At 46.6% G+C, this 19,575-nt stretch overlaps 1 protein-coding gene across 2 annotated transcripts in view; it reads right to left on the bottom strand.

Moving 5' to 3' along the window:
* Positions 1-5,851, bottom strand: part of ets1 (ETS proto-oncogene 1, transcription factor) — a 36,564-nt gene extending 30,713 nt beyond the window's left edge. The window contains exons 1-2 of one of the 2 annotated variants that reach the window (XM_081716057.1): positions 5,735-5,851; positions 3,428-3,519 (exon numbers count right to left, since the gene is read on the bottom strand). In XM_081716057.1, the coding sequence (XP_081572183.1) occupies positions 3,428-3,496 (69 nt within the window). In that variant the 5' untranslated portion in view covers positions 3,497-3,519; positions 5,735-5,851. The remainder of the gene's footprint in view (positions 1-3,427; positions 3,520-5,734) is intronic. The other variant, XM_081716058.1, reaches the window with a different exon arrangement.
* Between the last annotated feature and the right edge of the window lie 13,724 nt (positions 5,852-19,575).

The following is a 19,575-nucleotide window of genomic DNA, read 5'->3' as shown; positions in this document are numbered from 1 at the left end:
GGTGCCTTCAGCCTCCCGTGCGGCTCTCGCAACTGTGACAGTTAAGACGCTACCAAAAGCCTCATCCACGCCAGACAACCTCATTTCACTGTGCAAAACACTAAGAAGCAAAGATCTGAATGAGTCACTGTGTCTGAGAGCTCCCTCATTCACAGGCACGGCGCAGCAGCAAACGGCGCAAGTGCTTGGGTTTTCGCTCGCGAATTCCCCTGTGTGGCCTAAGGGAGCTTGAATTTCTGTTGAACTTGCGCATTTGAGCAGCGTTTTTTATCCCTTTGATCTCAATGGGGTGCTGATGTCAGGCCAGAAAAGGGGGAAGTCAGAGAGAGAGAGAGAGAGAGAGAGAGAGAGAGAGAGAGAGAGAGAGAGAGAGGGAGGGAATAAGAGACAGAGAGCGAAAGACAGAGACATAAAAGAGTTACAGGCCTCTGCTGTCTGTACTGGTTTGATAGAAATACAGCCGAAACAGGGCAGTGCACTGGCAGACAGGCGATGTAGATATAAGCACTATTCTCCCGGAAATTCCCACAATCTAAACATGCATCTAGTGGACGAATCATCCGTCCACACCACCAAATCAGTGTCCTCTGCTCTGAGAGCACACCACACAGAATCATGTGAGCACAACACGAACGCAGAAAGTGGCTTGATGAGAATTGAAACCACTCAGAAGTGAATTTGTTTTTGTGAGCACAGCAGAGCTGAAAAGCAGCATTTAGGAGACATGTGAATCACCTCACCATCAGAGACCACACACTACCTGCCTTGGGTCTGTTCCTATTTTCAATGGAGTTGGCACACTGAACATTGCAGATACTTTTTTTAATAGTCAGTGTAAACTAAATATGTCTAATAAATATAAATAAATCATTATTCATCTCTTAAGCTCCAACCTTATTATTTAGCTTTGACTCTTGTAATGTAATTCATTAACTGATGGGAGTTATCCATTAGCTGTTTTAAAACTGACAGAACAGGTTTTGTCGTTACAACGATGAAAAAAGTGTTAGCCCCCACCACCCGACCCTTTGAGAGGCCATATTTGTGTTGTGAATATAGCCGTTTGAAACTGAAAGTAGCAGAGGGCTTCCCTGCACGAGGACGTCCAGTGGTCACTCCTGGTAAAGAACAGATTTCAAACACTCTTCTGTCCTTTCTGCCTGCCTGCCTGTTAAGTGTTGTCTGGTAGCAGCAGCTGGACTCCATTAGAGGACCCCTGCTGGAATGGGGGGGGGGGGGCATTTTCGGCCTGTCGTCATACTCATTATTTGTACGCTGTCCTGGAATCTGAGAACGCAGGAACTCCAGAACGCCGGAACTCCAGAACGCCGGAGCCCAGCTCGGCAGTGAGAGAGGAATGGGGCGTGAGGTTGCCTGGAGGACCGCCCATCTGGTAATGCTGAAGCAGGGGCCTACATTAATCAGCCTAAGCTCCGTCTGTGGCTTTAGGTTGCCACGCGATGGCAATATCAGCATCGGCGCCCTGGAGAGGGATTTACGGGGTAGAGGGGGGCCGCAGAGAGTCAGCCAGGGCGTTGGCCCCTCTCATCCCCTCCCGTCCCCTCCCACCGAGACAGGATGCTCAGAAATCAGCAGTGAAATCAGAAGCACTAACGATCTGATTGCCGAGAGCTGGTGACGCACTCAAAGCTGTCAGCGAGGCAATCTTCTCGTCAGCCCTTCGCCGGTGCAAAGAATAGAACGGATGCTTTGTTTAGCCTTCCCTGCACTTTCCCCAGAGTGCATTTCAATACTAAATAGGTTTGAAAGAATGAAACTACACACGCTCAAAGAGAATATAAGCACCTGTCGATGAATACACTTACAGTGAATTAGGACACCCACCACACCACTCACTGTATATTATAATCTTCTTTATCCTTTTAATATATTTACTGTTTTTACTAAATTTTGTTTCATCTAGCTCTTATACATCTATAATACATCTTATACATCTATATCTTTTAGTGGCCCATTTTAAAACTTTTATTATTATTTTGTTAATTATAAGCATTATAACCATTATTGTCATGTTAAGTTCTAAACTTTGCTTTGGCCGAATTGTGTCTGATAGACTCATGAACTGAACTGAACTGAACAGCACAGCCCAAAGTGTGCAGGGCTGTCTCCGTGCTTGGTCTGCATTGTTAACGACCCTACTGATGACACAGACAAACCTACTGTCTGGTTCTCTCTGTCCAACTGTCTCCGTCTGTCTCTCTCTCACGGAGGGACCGAGAGAAGCCGAATGGGAGAGGAGAAAGCACCCGCCTCCATCTCTGCTCCATGTAAATTCATGAGCCCGGTGGATGGCACCCCTGCTGTAGCCTCCACAGAGTGCTCATCTCAATTTCAAAAGGTGCGAGGCACACGCGTGCGCTGGTTCCGAGCCCCCAGCCCTAGCACGTGCCAGCCGGGTCGGACGCCGATTAGCATGTGACCCGCCCGGGCTCCTCGGCGCCGAGCACCCACTCCGGTCGAGGCTGTGCATACTGATGGCTGAATGTCTTGTGTGTGCTGCGATCGCCAGCCTTTCGCTCGGCTTGCCTGCCCCACCGACACCCCACCTCGCCCCCGGCTCTGCCACAGAACGACCGAAGGTGGCCTCTCACCGGGCCAGCACCCGGATGGGTGACCTGCCTTAACCCTGCTGACCTCACCATGCAGCCAGCGAGCGTTTTAGAGGAGGTAAACGTCGATTAAACATTATTTCCCTCTTTTTTTTGTACATCTCCTTCTTTATACTTTGGCCTTCGCTCTTCCAAAGAAAGGCTTCATGGCAGTTGTTCCTTTTGGAGGGTGGATTGCGTGATGCCTGTGGTTTCACATTCATTTAATGGCACTGGCCCCAAGCTGACCTGCGCCTCTGAACTGTGATAAAGCAGTATTAGACAGTGGCGCATGTGTAACAGGGGCCTTCATAAATACCCAGTAGCAGAATGGATGCAGCCAGAGTGCAGAGCTGCCATCCTCATTCACTCAGATGAGGTTTATATTAGCATATACTGACTGAACAAAGACTGCACATACATAAGCAGAAATGGAATTACCTGCAACAGAATTACCTGATGAATGTGACTGAATTTTAGAAACCAAACAATAAATACTATGACAAAAAGACAAAGGAACTCTCTTCTCTTGTTCATTTAGAGGCTCAAAATTTCTGGGTACCTTTTTTGTACACCATTTTATAAGGAGAACATAGGCCCGAGCTTGTTTTCAACATAACATTTATGTACCAGTGACCATTGCCCAGGAGCTGTGTTTTAAGACTTACACACACACACACACACACACACACACACACACACACACACACACACACACACCATTCTATTGGCAGCTCAGGCCAAGTAGGGATAATGTATGGGGTGTTTGTGGATGTGAGAGAGTATGTGTGAGTGTGTGTGGCATGTGGATGTCATACCATTGCAGCCAGACGGTCAGTCTGGTGATGAGGCTGGTAAGATGAAACTGGATCCATGTAGTAACTCATGGCTGTGGAGCAACTCTGGAAGTCTGGGACAGAGGGATAGAGACCATGTGTGGCTCTTAACCATTTGAAGGAAATAAATGTTTGAGACATAACACTTCGGATAGCAACTTCATTAGAAATTATAGTTATAGTTATATAAAAGAAGCAATCTAGGAATAAGCTAAACAATACTACATTCAAATATCTTGATAAGATCTTTGGGTTGTGGCTACAGTGTTACATTTATTGCTGAGGTTCAAGATATTTAATTTTCATTAAGCTGGGCTGCACACAGTCCCTTCATTAAATGTCTACAAGTGCAGAAGCTCCTTAAATTTCACCTTAAAAATTTACAAAAAAAACTGGTCCATATAAAAAACCAAGAGCTGTCCACCCCCAAGTTTCGACTGCATTCTTGGCGGTGATCACACAGCAGGGGTGGGGCTGTCAGAGGTGTCCGCCCCCATCAATCATCCAATCAGGCTTGTTGGAGGTACGACGGCTTTGGCAGGTGCCCTACTAACCAGGTGTAGTAACTGCCTGCCGGTCAAACGCGGCGCGACCTGGGCTGAGAGAAGGAGGCTGATGGCTCAGAGATAAAGCAGCTAGATGCTGAACAATATGTCGCAAGAACGGTTCAGCATTGCACAACCCTCCCAAGCAGCACGGCATGGCGCGTCAGATAAGGCAATGCTGTGCTTAATCATTGCACTTCATGACGGCACACCTCGAGAGACGGCCTGCCTTAATAAGAATGTCCAAAGCTAATCGTGGCATTCGTGTGGGTTTTTTTTTACCTCAATAAAGCTGTAATTTCACTAATTATGGCTTCAGATTCTCACTCACTTTATAACCAGGGTCACGTTGTACATGAATGGTCCATTAGTGTACACTTCACCACCCTGGATAAGAAAAACGGGAGATTTCTGGATGAAAGCCTGAAAGCAAAGTCCAATGGCCGAGGCCGAACTAAAACTCCTCCGCTGTACCCAGACCTGCTGTGCTCAGACCTGTGGGCTCCCTCCCTCTCTCTCTGTGTGAGGCAGAGTGAGAATTCCTCTGCTGTATCCAGACCTGCTGTGACCACTCCCTCCCTCTCTCTCTCTGAGGCAGTGATAACTCCTCCGCTGTACCCAGACCTGCTGTGACCGCTCCCTCCCTCTCTCTCTATGAGCCAGTGAGAACTCCTCCGCTGTACCCAGACCTGCTGTGAACCCCGCATGCTTCTTCCCACTCCCCTCGCCTCCGACACTGCTGCCCTCTCTTTATCACTGTTTACTAGTCGGGGCATTAGCAGAGAGGGCTGGAGTCCAGCTGTGAGGATTCTGTTTGTGGAGGGAGTTTAGGATGCACACACTCACTGACAGGAAGCCTAGCGGCTGAGGAATCACCCAACACATTGGTGCGTGTGTCCATGCATGCGTGCACGTGTATGTGCGTGCGTGTGTGTGTGTGTGTGTGTGTGTGTGTGAGCATGCATGCATGCATGCATGTGTGTGTGTGTGAGAGAGTGTGTGTGTGTGTGTGCACACATAAGCATGCGTGCATGTGTGCGTGCCTGTGTGTGTATTAACATCTTGAAGTGCTTAGGGAGTGTGGCTATGTTATTCTCAGACAAGGTTTGAGGTGACTGTTATGCATGGGTCTTACAGAGGTTGCACCAGTATTCAGTCATTCAACACTTAAGGAAATGCTATCAGAAATAAACTGCTATAAAGAAATAGTGTTCTTGTAGAAAAAGTGAAAAACAGGTATAATAAAACTTGCAACAATAACTACCCCACTTGTGTTCTATTTTATAAATTTTTCTTTGTTTTGTTAAAAAAAAAGACTCAATGTGGAAAGACAAGAATGGTAGGCTTTCAAACTAATTAAACATCATAATATATCAAAACAAATGTATGTATTTCTAAATTATTTCCCTTTGCGGTTTCAGACTATTATTTGTTAATTATGTTCTTAGCATTTGCCAGTATTCAGATATTGCACAACATACTGCATCATAAATATAACAAAATGTTTGTTTGTAAGCGTAATTAGAAAATCTCGTTCATAATATGTGTGGTTGCACAATTCTGACATCCTCCACGTTCGAATCGATTCATCCTCCTCCAAGTCCCAACTTCAAAGCATCAGTCCGACGTGGGACCACCAGCCGCTAATGTTTTTACGATCTTCCATAATTGTACAACTCAGGCAGCTTGACGACAAAAGCTCAAAAGAGTCGATGAGAAAATCACAACAAAACTTGATTCTTACCGTAGTTTCCGTGGAAAACTTCTGGAGGTTGGAGTTACGGTTCGCTGCCAGCTCGCCTCTGTACCTGGCGCGCAGACGCAGCCCGTATTGAGAGGGATAAGGCGCACTTGCCGGGGTAGTCCCACCCTCGCCAATTAGCGGGGTCCACTCAAAAAACGATTTAGGACTCTCCTATGGCGCCGTTATCTATCAAACCGTCCGAGCCCGATGACGTCACGTGCACGCGTTCATGTGGTGGAAATACTGGGAAGTTTTAGTGTGTGTGTGTGTGTGTGTGTGTGTGTGTGTGTGTGTGTGTATAGTCAGCGGTCTCCGTGACCTGGGCAGAGGTTGTCAGAAGTATTTTTAAACATGAAGCCACATAAGTTATACTGTACATTGATTTTAAACAAAGGAATTAATTTACATTTTATATACTGTTGCCTATTGAATGGTATAGATTTACGCTCAACATGTACATCTGAATCATGAGTGACTTGGTAAGAGATTGAATGGAGCTGCATTAGTCAACGTCCTCGTGATCATAATTTTGGAAAGGAAGCAGCATGAATGGGCTATTCCCAGTTATTGCGTTAGCGGCAGCTGTTCAGAGCTCGTATTGATTTGGTGGAAGGGCTTCAGGAAAATGACCATATAAAGAGGAAAAGCAAAGGAAAACCCAGCCGGCGGGGGTCACAATCGGTGGATTTCCTGCCGACAGGCATGTGCAACAGGGTCACCAGGCCAGGTGGACTGGGCGGGGGGGTGTGATGGGTGTGGCGTGCTTGGACGTTGCCGTCCAAGGTCAGTCTCTCCGTCAGCGGACAGGGAGGAAAAGGAGCCATATTTCTCTGAAGCGAAGGGGTCAGGAGTGCGTTTCCGAGCGAGGACAAGCGGGGATCGGCCGAGGACCAGGGAGGGGAGGAGGCTGCCTCTCTAATGTTGGTCCAAAGTACAGCTGCTGTGGGTTGGGATCACGGGCTGCTACACTTGGGCTGTGAACACGGCCTTCCGGGTCCCTGCACGGGGATGTCAAACATTACAGGCTCAGAGAAAGGCTGATGTGGTCTAGTGTGGAATCAAAGGAGGTTTCTGGTCCACCTCACTGCTCCTTATCAGAATATCACATGCACCTCTTTAAAGGTCTGTGGTTATTCTTTTAAGTAGCTATAGAAACCAGATCTTGAGAGTACAGAGCAGCATTCCTCAGTGGTCACAGCACTGCAGACTGATCTAATGCACCAGTGCATAGTGCACGTGAACTGTGATTTCGCTGTTTCTCCTCAATGCCCTCCATATCTGCGGCTGTTCCTCATACCGTGTCCAGGGCGGCGAGTATTTATCGGCCTGGCACTCACCCCTCGTCTGTAATGCTTTGAGTGTGCGTGATGATGACCTCACACCCACCCCGTCCCGCCTAAATGTTTGTTTGAATTTCAAAGCGCACGGTCAGCGGCGGGCCACGCGGCTCCTTGGAAGTAAATCTGGAGACGCTTTCATGTCCGAGGTGAGGGGCGTGAAGAGGTGCCATGTCGACCTGCACTGTGTCAGAGGGCTGGGGGGGGGTAACAGGGGCCCCCGGGCGTCCCAGATGGGCAACACGTCGAGGGCAAAAGGGGAGGAAGATGACTTATTGCCATGCGGAGAGGGAGAGAGGGAGAGGGAGAGAGGGAGAGGGAGAGAGGGAAAGAGAGAGAGAGAGAGAGAGAGAGGGAAAGAGAGAGAGAGAGAGAGAGAGAGAGAGAGAGAGAGAGAGAGAGAGAGAGAGAGAGAGAGAGAGAGAGAGAGAGAGAGAGAGAGAGAAGAGAGAGAGACAAAAGCAGGACTGAGGCGGTGCTGGTTGGTCCGATGAGTCTAACTGAATAAAGCAATGGAACGCGATCCAGATCTTCCTCGGATGCCCACAGTCCTGTTCCAATTAGCAGGCTGTCTGCTTCAAAGGCGACGCTTCGATATGGCCCCGCGTGTTCCACAGTCTCATCACCCCCCCCCACTATAGCTTTCTCCTCCCTTATCACCACGTCACCTTTAATCTCGCCCTCTGCCTCCACCCAGCCCCACCCAGTAACCTCCACCCATCCCCCCAGCCTTCCACCTTCTCTTTCTAACATTGTCAGATCCAGTCATTTCTTTTGGCTTGTGTTCAGTCTTGGTTACGTCCGCGTGTGGATTTGGAAACGCCTGCTCTGGCGAGCGGAGTTAGCAGTGCTGGTGAAAGTGACAGATCTCAACCTGAAAAATGATTAAAGGTGCAGTCTGTTCTCGCTGCCGTCCCTGGCAGCGTCTCTGTTGACTTTGTTTCTTTGCTTCTCGTCCAGACTCAGCGTGACAGCTGCTTTCAGTCAGTCAGCACGCAACCACACGCACCCGTGCATGTGAGGGACGCCACTTTATTCAGCTTTTCTTTTCACTCATTGTTTCTCTCTTATTTATCCCTCTCTCTCTCGCTCTCTTTCCATCTCTTCTCCTCTGTCACTCTCTTCCCTCTGCTTTCCATCTTCTCTCCATCCCTCTCTGTCATTCTCCTTCTCTCTCTCTCTCTCTCTCTCTCTCTCTCTCTCTCTCTCTCTCTCTACCTCTTTGCACTGTGGTCATGCTTTACATTAAACACACAGCTCTGCCCTCATTCCCGGTCCTGATCCTTCATCGCTCCCGCACTTTACTGCTTTACCGCGCACATCCACGATGCCGCCGCCACCACGGCTTGCTCGGAGCACGTGAGTGCAAGGCCTCGTGTGAAATCCCATTTCTCCTTCTCCTCTTGCTTCTCTCTCCCCTTTTTAAACCTCACAATCATGCTTTGCTACTCCGAGGTAGACAGCCTGCTCGTATGGTTACAGATTAGGCCTAGTCCCGGATTAAATGTACGACCTCCCTGTCGATGGTGTAACTGAACACAGGAATATGCTTTAAAAAAAAAAAACATCCAGAGAGCTACGGGAAGAGTGTTCAAGTGGGTAGGTGAGTGGACGTTGCTCATGTGCTGCACTGTGTAGAAGCTTCAGGGCAGATCAAGGCAGCCAGAGCGTGTCGATGGTAGCGGCTTCCTGATTCCTGGTGTTGCGGGGGGGTTTTAAGCAGAGTTCCCCAGGTGCTAATGGCGGAACTAACATCATCCACCATCTCGCCCCCTACTCGGCTCTCTGACAGGTGATATCAATGAAGCTTTGTTATTCTCCTGCAGACTTTATCCACTATTCCAAATTATATGAGGGCAGAGAGACGGAGAGGAAGAGCGAGAGACAGAAAAAGTGAGGGAGAGAGAGAGACAGAAAAAGAGAGGGAGACCTCCTCCCACTCCTCTCTTGCAGATCTCTGCTCCCTTTGATTCTCTGCCCGAGTCTTTCCCCAGAAGAAACTGCAAACTGCCCGGCAGATGTTTCTCCAGCAACTACAAAGAAGGAGGCCTTTATGAGCAGTGAGTCTATTTCTAGTCCTCTGTGTTTGCAGGCTGTGTGGCTTTGAGAGGTGCAGGCCTTCTCCTGCTTTCTGCTGAGGTCTACTTTTATTCCTTCCTGGAGGTATTTTTAGATTAAAGCCTCTATTGTAGTGACAAAAGTGAGGAAATAATGTTTTATGACAGTATCGATTGGTGATCATCCGGCGTGTTTTAGACCAGGAGGAGAGGGTGGAGGGACCCTGAACTGACTGGCAATCATGAAAGCGGCAGAGATGGAGGAAATTTGGGCTCCCAGGAACTCTGTGCAAACAGCACCGCTGTTAGCAGTGGCAGCTGGGAGATTTCTGAGCCGCCAGTCGGTTGGTTTCTGCGTGCCAGCTGATCAGGGCTTCCATGAGAAACAGCTCTGTCTCAGCCTTAGAAGCCGCATTCTTGGAGAGAGGCATTGGCCTCCAATATTATCTTTAATTAAGTGTCCAATTCCCTTTAAGAGCTGTGCAAACAGCTCGTAAATAGGCCCCTGTAAGCCAGACAAACATCCCGCATGCGGGACACACCGGAGGCTGCGCGGCCTGCTCCAGATGTGTTCCGCTCTTCCGCGCGCTCTGCCGGGGCCGAGCCCGGGACAGGGACTCTCAGTCTAAACGTGACCGCTGGCCTTCCATAGAGCCCCACGCTGGGGCCGCCACTCGGCCGCCTGCCCCGGCTCGGGGCCTCAGGCCAGAGCTCAGTCTGAGGATCATTGTTTTCTAGGTGGAGAACCGGAGCAGGGAGTGTCCCGCTACAGCCAGGCTGGGCCGCGGGATCTCCGGAACACCCCGCCCCGTCGAGGTGCAAACCCCGGCCGCGGGCGGGAGAGGGTCTCGGGGGCCAGGCACCAAATGGATGGATCTGGGAGAAAATGGTGAGGCAGAAGCCCCTGATGCGCTCATGCTGGCCACAAGCGAGTGTTCCACGGTCATAAACTCACAGCCGTCATCTTTCTCTGGCCTGTAGAGAGGTTTCCAGCTCCAACCTGACACCGGACAGGTGTTTATCCTCAGAAGACATCTTTATGGTGAATGATCGCAGTTGGGGGTAAGGGGAGGACGGATCTGTGTTCCCTCTGGAAGGAAGAGTGAGGAGAGAAAGTTAAAAATGAGACCAAGTAAGAGATGGAAGGCAAATTAAGACACACGGTTCAGAACAGCCTCGATAACACATTGGGACAAATCCAATACAAACAAGGCTCAGTGTCAAACTGAGCACCCGGTTATACTCTTCATTACACACACACACACACACACACACACACATTGCATGTAATTAGATGAAGAGTATAGTAGATAGTGCTCTAGGAAGGGAGTCATGCAGGATGCCTTTAACATGTTAGTGTGCATGTGTACACGTGCAAATATATATCTGTGTGTGTGTGTGTGTGTGTGTGTGTGTGTGTGTGTGTGTGTGTGTGTGTGTGTGTGTGTGTGTGTGTGTGTGTGTGTGATATTATAAAAGATGAGTGATTCCAGCTGCTCAGTTTCTCAGTATCTCTACGTTATTCTCACTGCTAAGTGCTGGGAAACTATACTAAGCAAACTAACACTACGCCACTTGAAGTCTTTATGCAGACATTTCATTCCAAGAGGTCTCTACTACATTAATACTAACAAGGAAATATGTGAATTTAGGATTAAAGAAATATGTGAATTTAGGGATAAATCAATAAGTGTAGACGCTGCATGGTTCACTTTAAGTACTTTAAGTTCATGAAGAACCTTTGATCCTGCTCTCATGTCATGCTGAAGTTCTGAGTTTATATTAAGTAAGTAAAGGTAGAACTGGAGCTCCTGTTGGCTAAACTAATAGGTCACTAATCATACTGAAACCGAGTGTGTGCAAGCAAAGCACTGCTTGGGCCCCTGCTGAACTAATGTACTTTTGAAAGTGTGAAAATCTGCATAAGCGGTGTGCTAACGGGGAGGAGCCAAAGAACCTCAAAACGGTTCTTGTCTTCGTTCTTTTCTTTTTTCTTTTCTTTGAAAAATGCTTCGTGTGTAGCAGAGTTGGTTGCAGTCATGTGACGGACTTACCGAGCTTCTGCACTTACTGAGAAAGCAGTTACGGATAGATTTAACTGCGGGGAAAAACATCACACATGAACCACGAACTGCCACATCTGCCAAAATAATTTAGGTCCCAAGAAGAAAAAAAAAAAAAAAAAGAAAAAAAAAAGAAAAACAGTAGAAAAGAAAAGTTTAAAAGAAAGCTTTGCATGGCACGTGACCCGCCAAACATGGAGGCCGAGCCAGCACCATCACTGAAGATATAAGCATGTTCAATCTGGGTAAACACTCTCTGTCTGTGGGGGTCCTCCTGTGGAAGCGTTATCGGTATCAAGCGTTATCAAGCGCTCTGATGCCAGACTTCCAGAGTCTCACTCGTGGAAGGGTGAGCAGGGAGCCACGTTCGGGCCCTTTGTTTCTCGGAGCGACAGGCAGGCTGTAATTAATATTGGAGCAGCGGGTTTTGAGGTGGGAGAGGGAGACGGGGAGTTGGGCATAGCATAGCCCCGGCCCGGCCGGGGGGGGCCTAGATTACAGCCGTATAAATAATCCACCTCCGTTCTTGCCGCTGCTATCACTGCCGTGGTCTGGGACAGTGGGACTCCCACATCCTCTTGCCAGAACGGAACACATATGCATGTGCACATACGTAGGGGCACTCACACACACACACACACACACACACACACACACTGACCTCCCCCTACCCTACAGAGCAAGTGATATTTTTATTCTCGGGGCTGATGTTTTAAGGATGTGGAGCCATCCTGTGCTGTGATATTCAAAGAGGAAATGACCTGGGATCCATCCCTTCATCTCTCTCTCTCTCTCTCTCTCTCTCTCTCTCTCTCTCTCTCTCTCTCTCTCTCTCTCTCTCTCTCTCTCTCTCTCTCACTCATAAACTCTCTCTATCTCAACATCTCTCTCCATCTCTCCATTTTTCCGTCTCTCTCCTCATTTATGCCTCCTTCTTCTCTATCTCATCCCCCTCTCTCTCTCCCCCCTTTCTGTCTCTCTCTCTCTCCTTCTCTCTCATGCTGTTTATTAAGAAATGCTCTCACTGCTTAGCATCAACTGCACCAGTCACTTTGTTTATGTTCATTTAATTATGATTTTCATTATTCTGCACCAGCACACACACACATACACAGAGAGAGAGAGAGAGAGAGAGAGAGAGAGAGAGAGAGAGAGAGAGCAAGAGAGCAAGAGAGAGAGATAGAGAGCATTTAACCTAAAGTCCAAAGCTACAAACACCTCTTGCACTGATAACACCGGCAGACGAGCACTAAATTCATTTTCCCTGAACTTCAATGAACTAAAACATCTTCACTGGGGCATAAGCCCACTGTGTTAGGATGGAGGCAGGTCTCAGAGAACGGCAGGAGGGTGGCGTAGAAGATATAGGCTAGAGATAGCAATGCACCAAACCAGGCAGGTGTGGGTGCATAGGTGCACATGCATGCATGTGTGCGCGTGTGTGTGTGCTTATGGGCCTGTATCTCGCATCGTTTTACTGTACTCGGCTCCCACTCCAGCACAGCTGCTGCAGTGTTTGGGCAGCAGTCCGATTTAGCAGCAGATGCTGTTGTAAGCGAAATGCAACTCGAGCTTTGGAAAACTATGGCATAAATGTTATGCCATATAAATGATCTGATTTGTGTTACTTATTATGTCAACAAGTTTTTTTTTTAATGGGTATTATCCATCATCTTATAAAGTATCTAATTTTGAAGATAAATTGTGTTGAATAATGCGCTGTAATTATGTTGACTTGATCTGTATTTTTACTAGAACACAATGCAAGTATAGAGTGAGGTCTTGCTGACATAAAGTGCTATACTTTGAACGGACTGAATTTGACTTGGAGTGCCAAATGCGGTTGTATAGGATTTCCAAAGCTCAACTGCGCCCTCTATCAAACATTTGCCCTAACTGCACAACAGAACTTCTGTTAGTGGACTTTCATACAGTCTTGTTTCAAAAGCAAAGCAAAAGAACTGCTCTTTAGAGACAATAATGATCCCAGTTAGAATACGGAGACATTATTTCAGACATTTCAGAAAGGCATTTTATGAATTAATTTAATATAACATAGTAAACTAACCAAGACTATGGAAAAGAATTGTGGGCGTAATTACTTTTATGGCCCAAAAATAATGCACTACACAGTGGCTGGTTCAGTAGGAACCAATCACTCAGACATGTGGTTCACAGACAGCAGGACAAAGAGATGTGCTGCAAATGTTACTCTAACGTTTTGGCCTTGCGTTTGGTGCATAATCATGTGGTGACTCTGTCTCTTTAAGGAATAGGGAAGAATGTTGTGGTTTTTTGCCAGGGTGTTCGGAGCAGTGTCCCTGCAGTCACACGCGCGCGCCCGCTCTCTCTCTCTCTCTCTCTCTCTCTCTCTCTCTCTCTCTCTCTCTCTCAGAGATTTCACACACTTTGGGTCAACTCCCTCTCTTTCTTTTTGAAGTTATGGCTAGCCTTCTGCTTTGAGATGGACCTTCCCTGTTCTGCCGGCCCCTCTGCCTTCGCTCAGCGTAGAGTTTGGGAGGAGCCCTGGCCGAACACAGTGCGTGTTGCTTTGAGCGGAGCTACGTCTGCTTCCCGTTTCACACGTTTGTTTGTTGCCCCGGGAAGAAGGGATGGAGGGATAGTTTCCGCGTGTGTGTGTGTGAGAGAGAGAGAGAGAGAGAGAGAGAGAGAGAGCGCATCAGGTGCAAATGCCAAATCCGGTTATTACTAACGTTTTATCCCTGGGAGAGTTTAATTCGGTTGGCGTGGAAGAATCAGCGCATACTTCCAAAAACGTCTGGTGAAATCAGTTTGTTTTCTATGTCCAGAAGTTTCAAACGCATTATGCAGGAATACGCACATGTGAGTAATTGAATCAAAGTGCACTCATACGCCTGCAGCCACAAATGCAGTGGGTCTGCTAACCTGGACCAGAGAGCCCTCTAGTGGTGAGCGGGCGCAACAGCAACCGACCCGGACAAGGGATCAATAGTGTGCTGCTTTATTAGATCCAGATTTGACCGTCGGAGGCCACAGATGAATGACTTTTGTAGTCTGCTGAGCAGCCTGTGTCGAGTTCAGACTGTCAGACGTGTCTGGTGGGGGTTTCGGGGGAAAGAGAGAAGGGGGGAGGGAGGGAGGGAGGAGTAGGGTGAGGCCTCAAAGTGAATGCCAGAGAAAGAGCATGGCATGGTAAAAGCCAAGGGTCTCTGGCAATCTGTGCAGGAACAACGCCCTCTCTCACGGAGCCTGGCCGCCGAGAGGAATGAGAGGTGACAGAGTATTCATTTCAGATGCTGTTTTTCTTTAAGCTCTTGGTTAAAAGCCTGCTGATTGAAGAGAGCCCCTGGGATTTATTGAGGAGAGTTTAACTTAACAATTTAACTTTTTCTCCCAGACCACGCTGGTATTTTCCGTTCTCCCGGTCCTGTTTCACCTGGACGCTCAGAGGTGCCGAGCTAGCTCCCTGGCCGTGGCACTTGTGTGCATGACAAGAGTGGATGCACTCGTGTGTGACGGATTCTGAACGGGTGGGAGGATTTCCTCTTTCCCACAACAATGGCAAAAAAGTGAAGAAGCATGACTGTATCACAGTTTAGGTAGCTACAGGTATGCCGCAATTCCTTCTTCTTGCGTTCAAAGAGTTCTTGTGCTTCCCCCAGACTGTGCACTGGAAGATCTTGGGCATATTTGGCATGCGAGTTACTTTGTGATGTACGTGATGTGCAGAGGCAAACAGTATGCACTCTGCAGCTCAGCGATCCACTGTAAAGGCTCTGCCTGCCGGTGCGTGTGACGTCCTTCTGTCAGGTCGTCTGCAGCTTGCCATGCACGTGGAGGTACAGACGCGATGAATGGTGTCTCGTCAGGAGGCCGCGAAGCCGGCTGTTAATTTACAGCGATGCTCAACTCATAAAAGGGCTGTGGTGGTTTAATTTAATACTTCCCCTTGCAAATGATTGCGACACATGCGCGAGGGGCCTGGATGCTTTTTCCAGGCCTTGTATTTTCCCACCATCGGACGGTTCACACTGGCCGTGCCATGAAATCAAGGGTTATGAAATACACGGAGAGGGAGCGGGTGGAGAGAGTGGTGGGGTTCCCCACCCAACACACTCCAGATCCTGCCAAAAGGCACCTAAGCACCTCAGCATCGAAATCCCCACCTCTCCAGCCCACGTGGGACGTCTAGGCACGGTTCCACGCCTGGCGCGGATGAACAGCATCTGAGGCCTATGCACGTGACGGCTTTTCCCACCAGCTAAAAATACTCCCGTGGCAACGCAGGCAAATGGCGACTGTACGCCAGCACTTTCATGGAAGTTCACGCTTTTTTTTTTTAGCTTGTTCTTGCTTGCCTTGGTGTTCTGGAGGTCAAACACTTGTCAGGACTGAACAAAGAACTCGACCTGTTTTGTTTTTTTTCCTGGGGAGCATGGCATGATGATTTGGGGGGTGGGGTAGCGTGAAAACCCCACCCACGCCTTCCCTGGTGCCACCGTCTTATTGCACCATCCCCCAGGGGAGACAAGAGTGCCCTATCTCCATCTCCTCTTCATCTCTCCTGCTCTCTTTCTGGTCCAGTTAAATAAATAAGACATTAACAGTGGAGGGTCTGGGCCTTCATTACCACAGACGCTTGATGTAATCAGAGATGTCTGTGCGCTACAGCCAATCCCTAAATAGGCAGATTTTAGGAAAAGGTCCCGGGAGGTGCTAGTAAGCCTTTGAAATTGACTTATATAGCTGGTCTTACATGAGGAAACCTAGCTGAAGGGAGACTGACACTGGTTCTAGTGATATGCTGCTCTCATATGGAGCTCATCTGCCTTAACTAATTAGTTTTCAAGAGTTGGCAAGCAGCAACCTCCTCAACCCAAGGACCATCAGAGAGGTTTCTGAAATGCATTAAAATGTATTTCTAAAATGCGTTTAAATACATTTTGTGGAAGAATGAAATGAAGCTTTGCAGCTGGACTTCCTAATGAAACCACACAGTTCATAACTGTCTTCTTATGTCGCATGACAATTCACCATCTTATTCTGTTTGCTTTGACGTTTTCAAGTAGTAGACACCAGGATGGAAATGCGTCATCAGCTGTTTGAAGTACCTTGAGTAATGCAGGTTACTAGTCCGTGCCAAGTCGACGCCCAACTTTTCATAATCAAACAAACGAATAACTAAATATAAAAGGCGTAGGCTCACAAGGTATGATGCAGTTTTAATTCATATTCCAGGATTAAAACCATCAACACGGTCTTTAGGCATTCAAGATTTAAGTGTTCCCTTCCATATGGACAAAACCAGTAGCACTGGCTACCTCTGGTTATTGCATATGTTTCCTGTCTAAGATTAACATGGCAGTTTCCTGCTATTGTTCAAAAGAATCCAAGTGATTTTACTAGGAAATGGCTAAACAAAATGGTGTTTTTGCATTTAAGAGTTTGGTCACCTGCTGAGGAGATTTCTCTCAGTATCTTTCTGGGGTTTGGTGAGATGTGCAGGGATGTTACTTCCATTACTACTGCAGTGTGATGGGGTGTGGCTTGTTTGTTTGTTTGTTTGTTTGCCTGCCTGGGTATCCACTGTCACAACAGGAACAGGGAGCAATTTCAGGATAGTAGAGAACATCTGATGAATCATCTCAGAGTAAATCCTTCACTGAAACATTGCTTTATTAATCTGAGATTCCCTTTCTTTTGGAGATAATCGAGATGCTTGCTTGTCTTTCACACATTTAGCTTGTTTCGAATTATAGTGATGAAATAATGATACAGTATGAACTTTTTTTGTTTTACATTTTATTGTAGTTATAGAAAAACAAAATATGCTGGAATTAGGGCCATAAATAGTGGCTTTCAAACAGGAACAAGGGCTGTTAAATAAATTCTAGCTAATAGTGTTTGAGGCATATCAAAGTCTGCATATGTTAGAGGAGTCTATGAATTACAGATAAAAGAAGAGCAAACATGGCCTTGTATCTTTCTCATGAAGGTGCTGTAGGTCTAATTTATTCAGAGTGAGAAGCTATGTAAAAGAAAAGAAATGGAACCTGATGGGCTTTTAATGTCCGTTATTTTAAAGGAACTTGTACGTGGTATGGCCTACTTTTCCAGCCTCCAGTCCAGTCCAAAGTGAAGACCTGTGCTCTGTTCTGCTCCCTCCTCCCTACTCTACTAAATGCACTTCGTCTGCCCAGTCTTGACCAACCCTTGTCCGTAAATGTTTCTTTAGATGCCTGGGTTCCCTAGGCACACGCCTCCCCTCAAATCGCCCTTGATGCTGTCTCTGCTTGCTTTGTTTGTTAAACATTGCTGGACATTCTGCAATCTGTCAGTCAGGGTTTTCACACATCTCTCTCTAAACCCAGTCTGTATGACAGGGCTTGTTTTCATAGCCAAAATCATGTTCCAACTTTCATTATATTAAGACACTGCAGTCCCACCACAATAAAAACACTGATTGGATTGCTTAATTTATTTGTGGCTTGTTCTTATGTGATGTCTTGGGTTTAGGTAAGCCTGCTAGAGAAATCTGAGACTCTGAGATTATTGGTTTACAAATCTTTTTGAATAACATGATACTGGACTAAGCTAAAGACATGTTTAAATAAAAAAGTACACAGAATGTTTTTATTCACAGTAAAGGATATTTTGATTAAAATATTTTTCATTTTGTTTTTGTTTTTTGTATTTTGAATTTGTTATTCACAGGTGAATTCGTTGTAAAAAAAACAAAAAAACAACAACAACAACAAAAAAAAAAAAACGTGCAAACGACTTCTCAGCCAGACAGAGATGTCATAAAGCTTAGTCCTCCGTACACTGAACCACTTTGGGTTTAAGGGGGTTTTAGGGTGGAGGATATCGCACTGTGTCGGAAATGGAGTTAGTGAACTGCGCAAGGTCATTCTAACAGGAAAGATACGCTCATTGGAGACGCGTGGCTCTGTCACGAGGCCAGTTGAAGTGGACATCACGCTGATAATGGTCCTGTAGGAATCGTTAAAAAGAAAAATAACTGGGATTGTGTTTGTTTGCTTGTTTTTTCGAAGGAGATATTATTGACTAATCAATCAAAAAATAATGTCTTTAGGCATAAATACGTTAATTTTTTAAATAAACAGATTTAGGTCAAAGTATAAAAATTGTACTCACTTTCTTTATCCTAAAATGTTATTTAATTATTTATCTTTAATTTATTTATTTTGTTGCCAAATAAGCCTAGATGGATTTTCTCTTTTTTTTTGGGGGGGGGGGATTTTTGAAATCTTCAAAAAATAAAAAATAATTCCAATATCACAACTCTAAACTCATTTTCATAAAAACGGTTGGTTCAGGCCTCCGTCTTGACTGTCAGAGTGAGCTGCGGAAAAGGGTCTGGTGTCCTCCGACATAAAACTCGCACTTTCTGTTTTTTATGGTGCTGTTCCAATTTCACTTAGATTTCCCTTATTTCATGGTTCAGTGGTCTTGCAGAACTGGCTGCCTTTTCACTCGCAGCTCGCGGAAGCATGCCCCTCGCTTCTCATTGGTCAGCTGCAGCCTGCTCTCCCACCATCGCCTCTCCATTCATACGTCCTCCTCTCCTCGCACGCTTCCTCAAAATAACTTACTGTCATCCAATGTAACGACTTTCTCATAGAGTGGACTAATCATTTAAAGTGGAAAACAATTAAAACGTACATTTGATCGAGTTACACAGAAGCGACAGGTGAGTAAACAGATATGACACATTATTGCCAGTGTAAATTGCGGTTTGTCATTACTATGGTAGCCAACTTGTTATTCATTGACTTGCTGTACCTATTAGACAACCCCACGGTAGATTTAATTAGTCTGTTTGTGCAATTACTAAATGCATATCTTTATGTTGTTGTGGAATTTGCTTATTCGATGTGTTTAAGTCCGTTACAAGGCTGTTTGTCATACCTTGACTTGCGAGTGCTGACAGAAACATTGCCGCGAAGGTAACTAGGAGAATCTCAAGAATCAGTTATCGCTCAGTTATATGATGGATAACATGCACACTCTCGTGCAAGGTAAGATGCTTAAAATGTAACATTAGAGGCGCGCGGCCCACGTTCCGTCTCGGAGGAAAGTCAGTGCAGTTGTTTAACAGTCCTCCTGAGCCTCGAGTCAGTTAATTGGGTACAGATGCGGAATTCTATGCTCTTTTACCGTTTAGAAATTGGATGCATTTGGGAAAGTTTATGAGGCGAACCCAGCTTTCGCCCGCAGGAACTCGGGGTCTCGCGCAGAGGTCCCCTGCAAGAATAAATCGAGCGCGTTATAAGACTTTTGAGTAATTTATTCTGGAGTCAGGTAGGCTATGGTCAGGTATTCGAATTCCGTGAGCGAAATGGCATTTCTGCTTGCAGTGACACACAGAAGGTTTATGA

Source organism: Electrophorus electricus, chromosome 6, assembly GCF_041902795.1.
Source record: "Electrophorus electricus isolate QZ-2024a chromosome 6, ASM4190279v1, whole genome shotgun sequence".
NCBI lineage: Eukaryota > Metazoa > Chordata > Actinopteri > Gymnotiformes > Gymnotidae > Electrophorus > Electrophorus electricus.
This window is presented reverse-complemented; position numbering and strand designations above follow the sequence as displayed.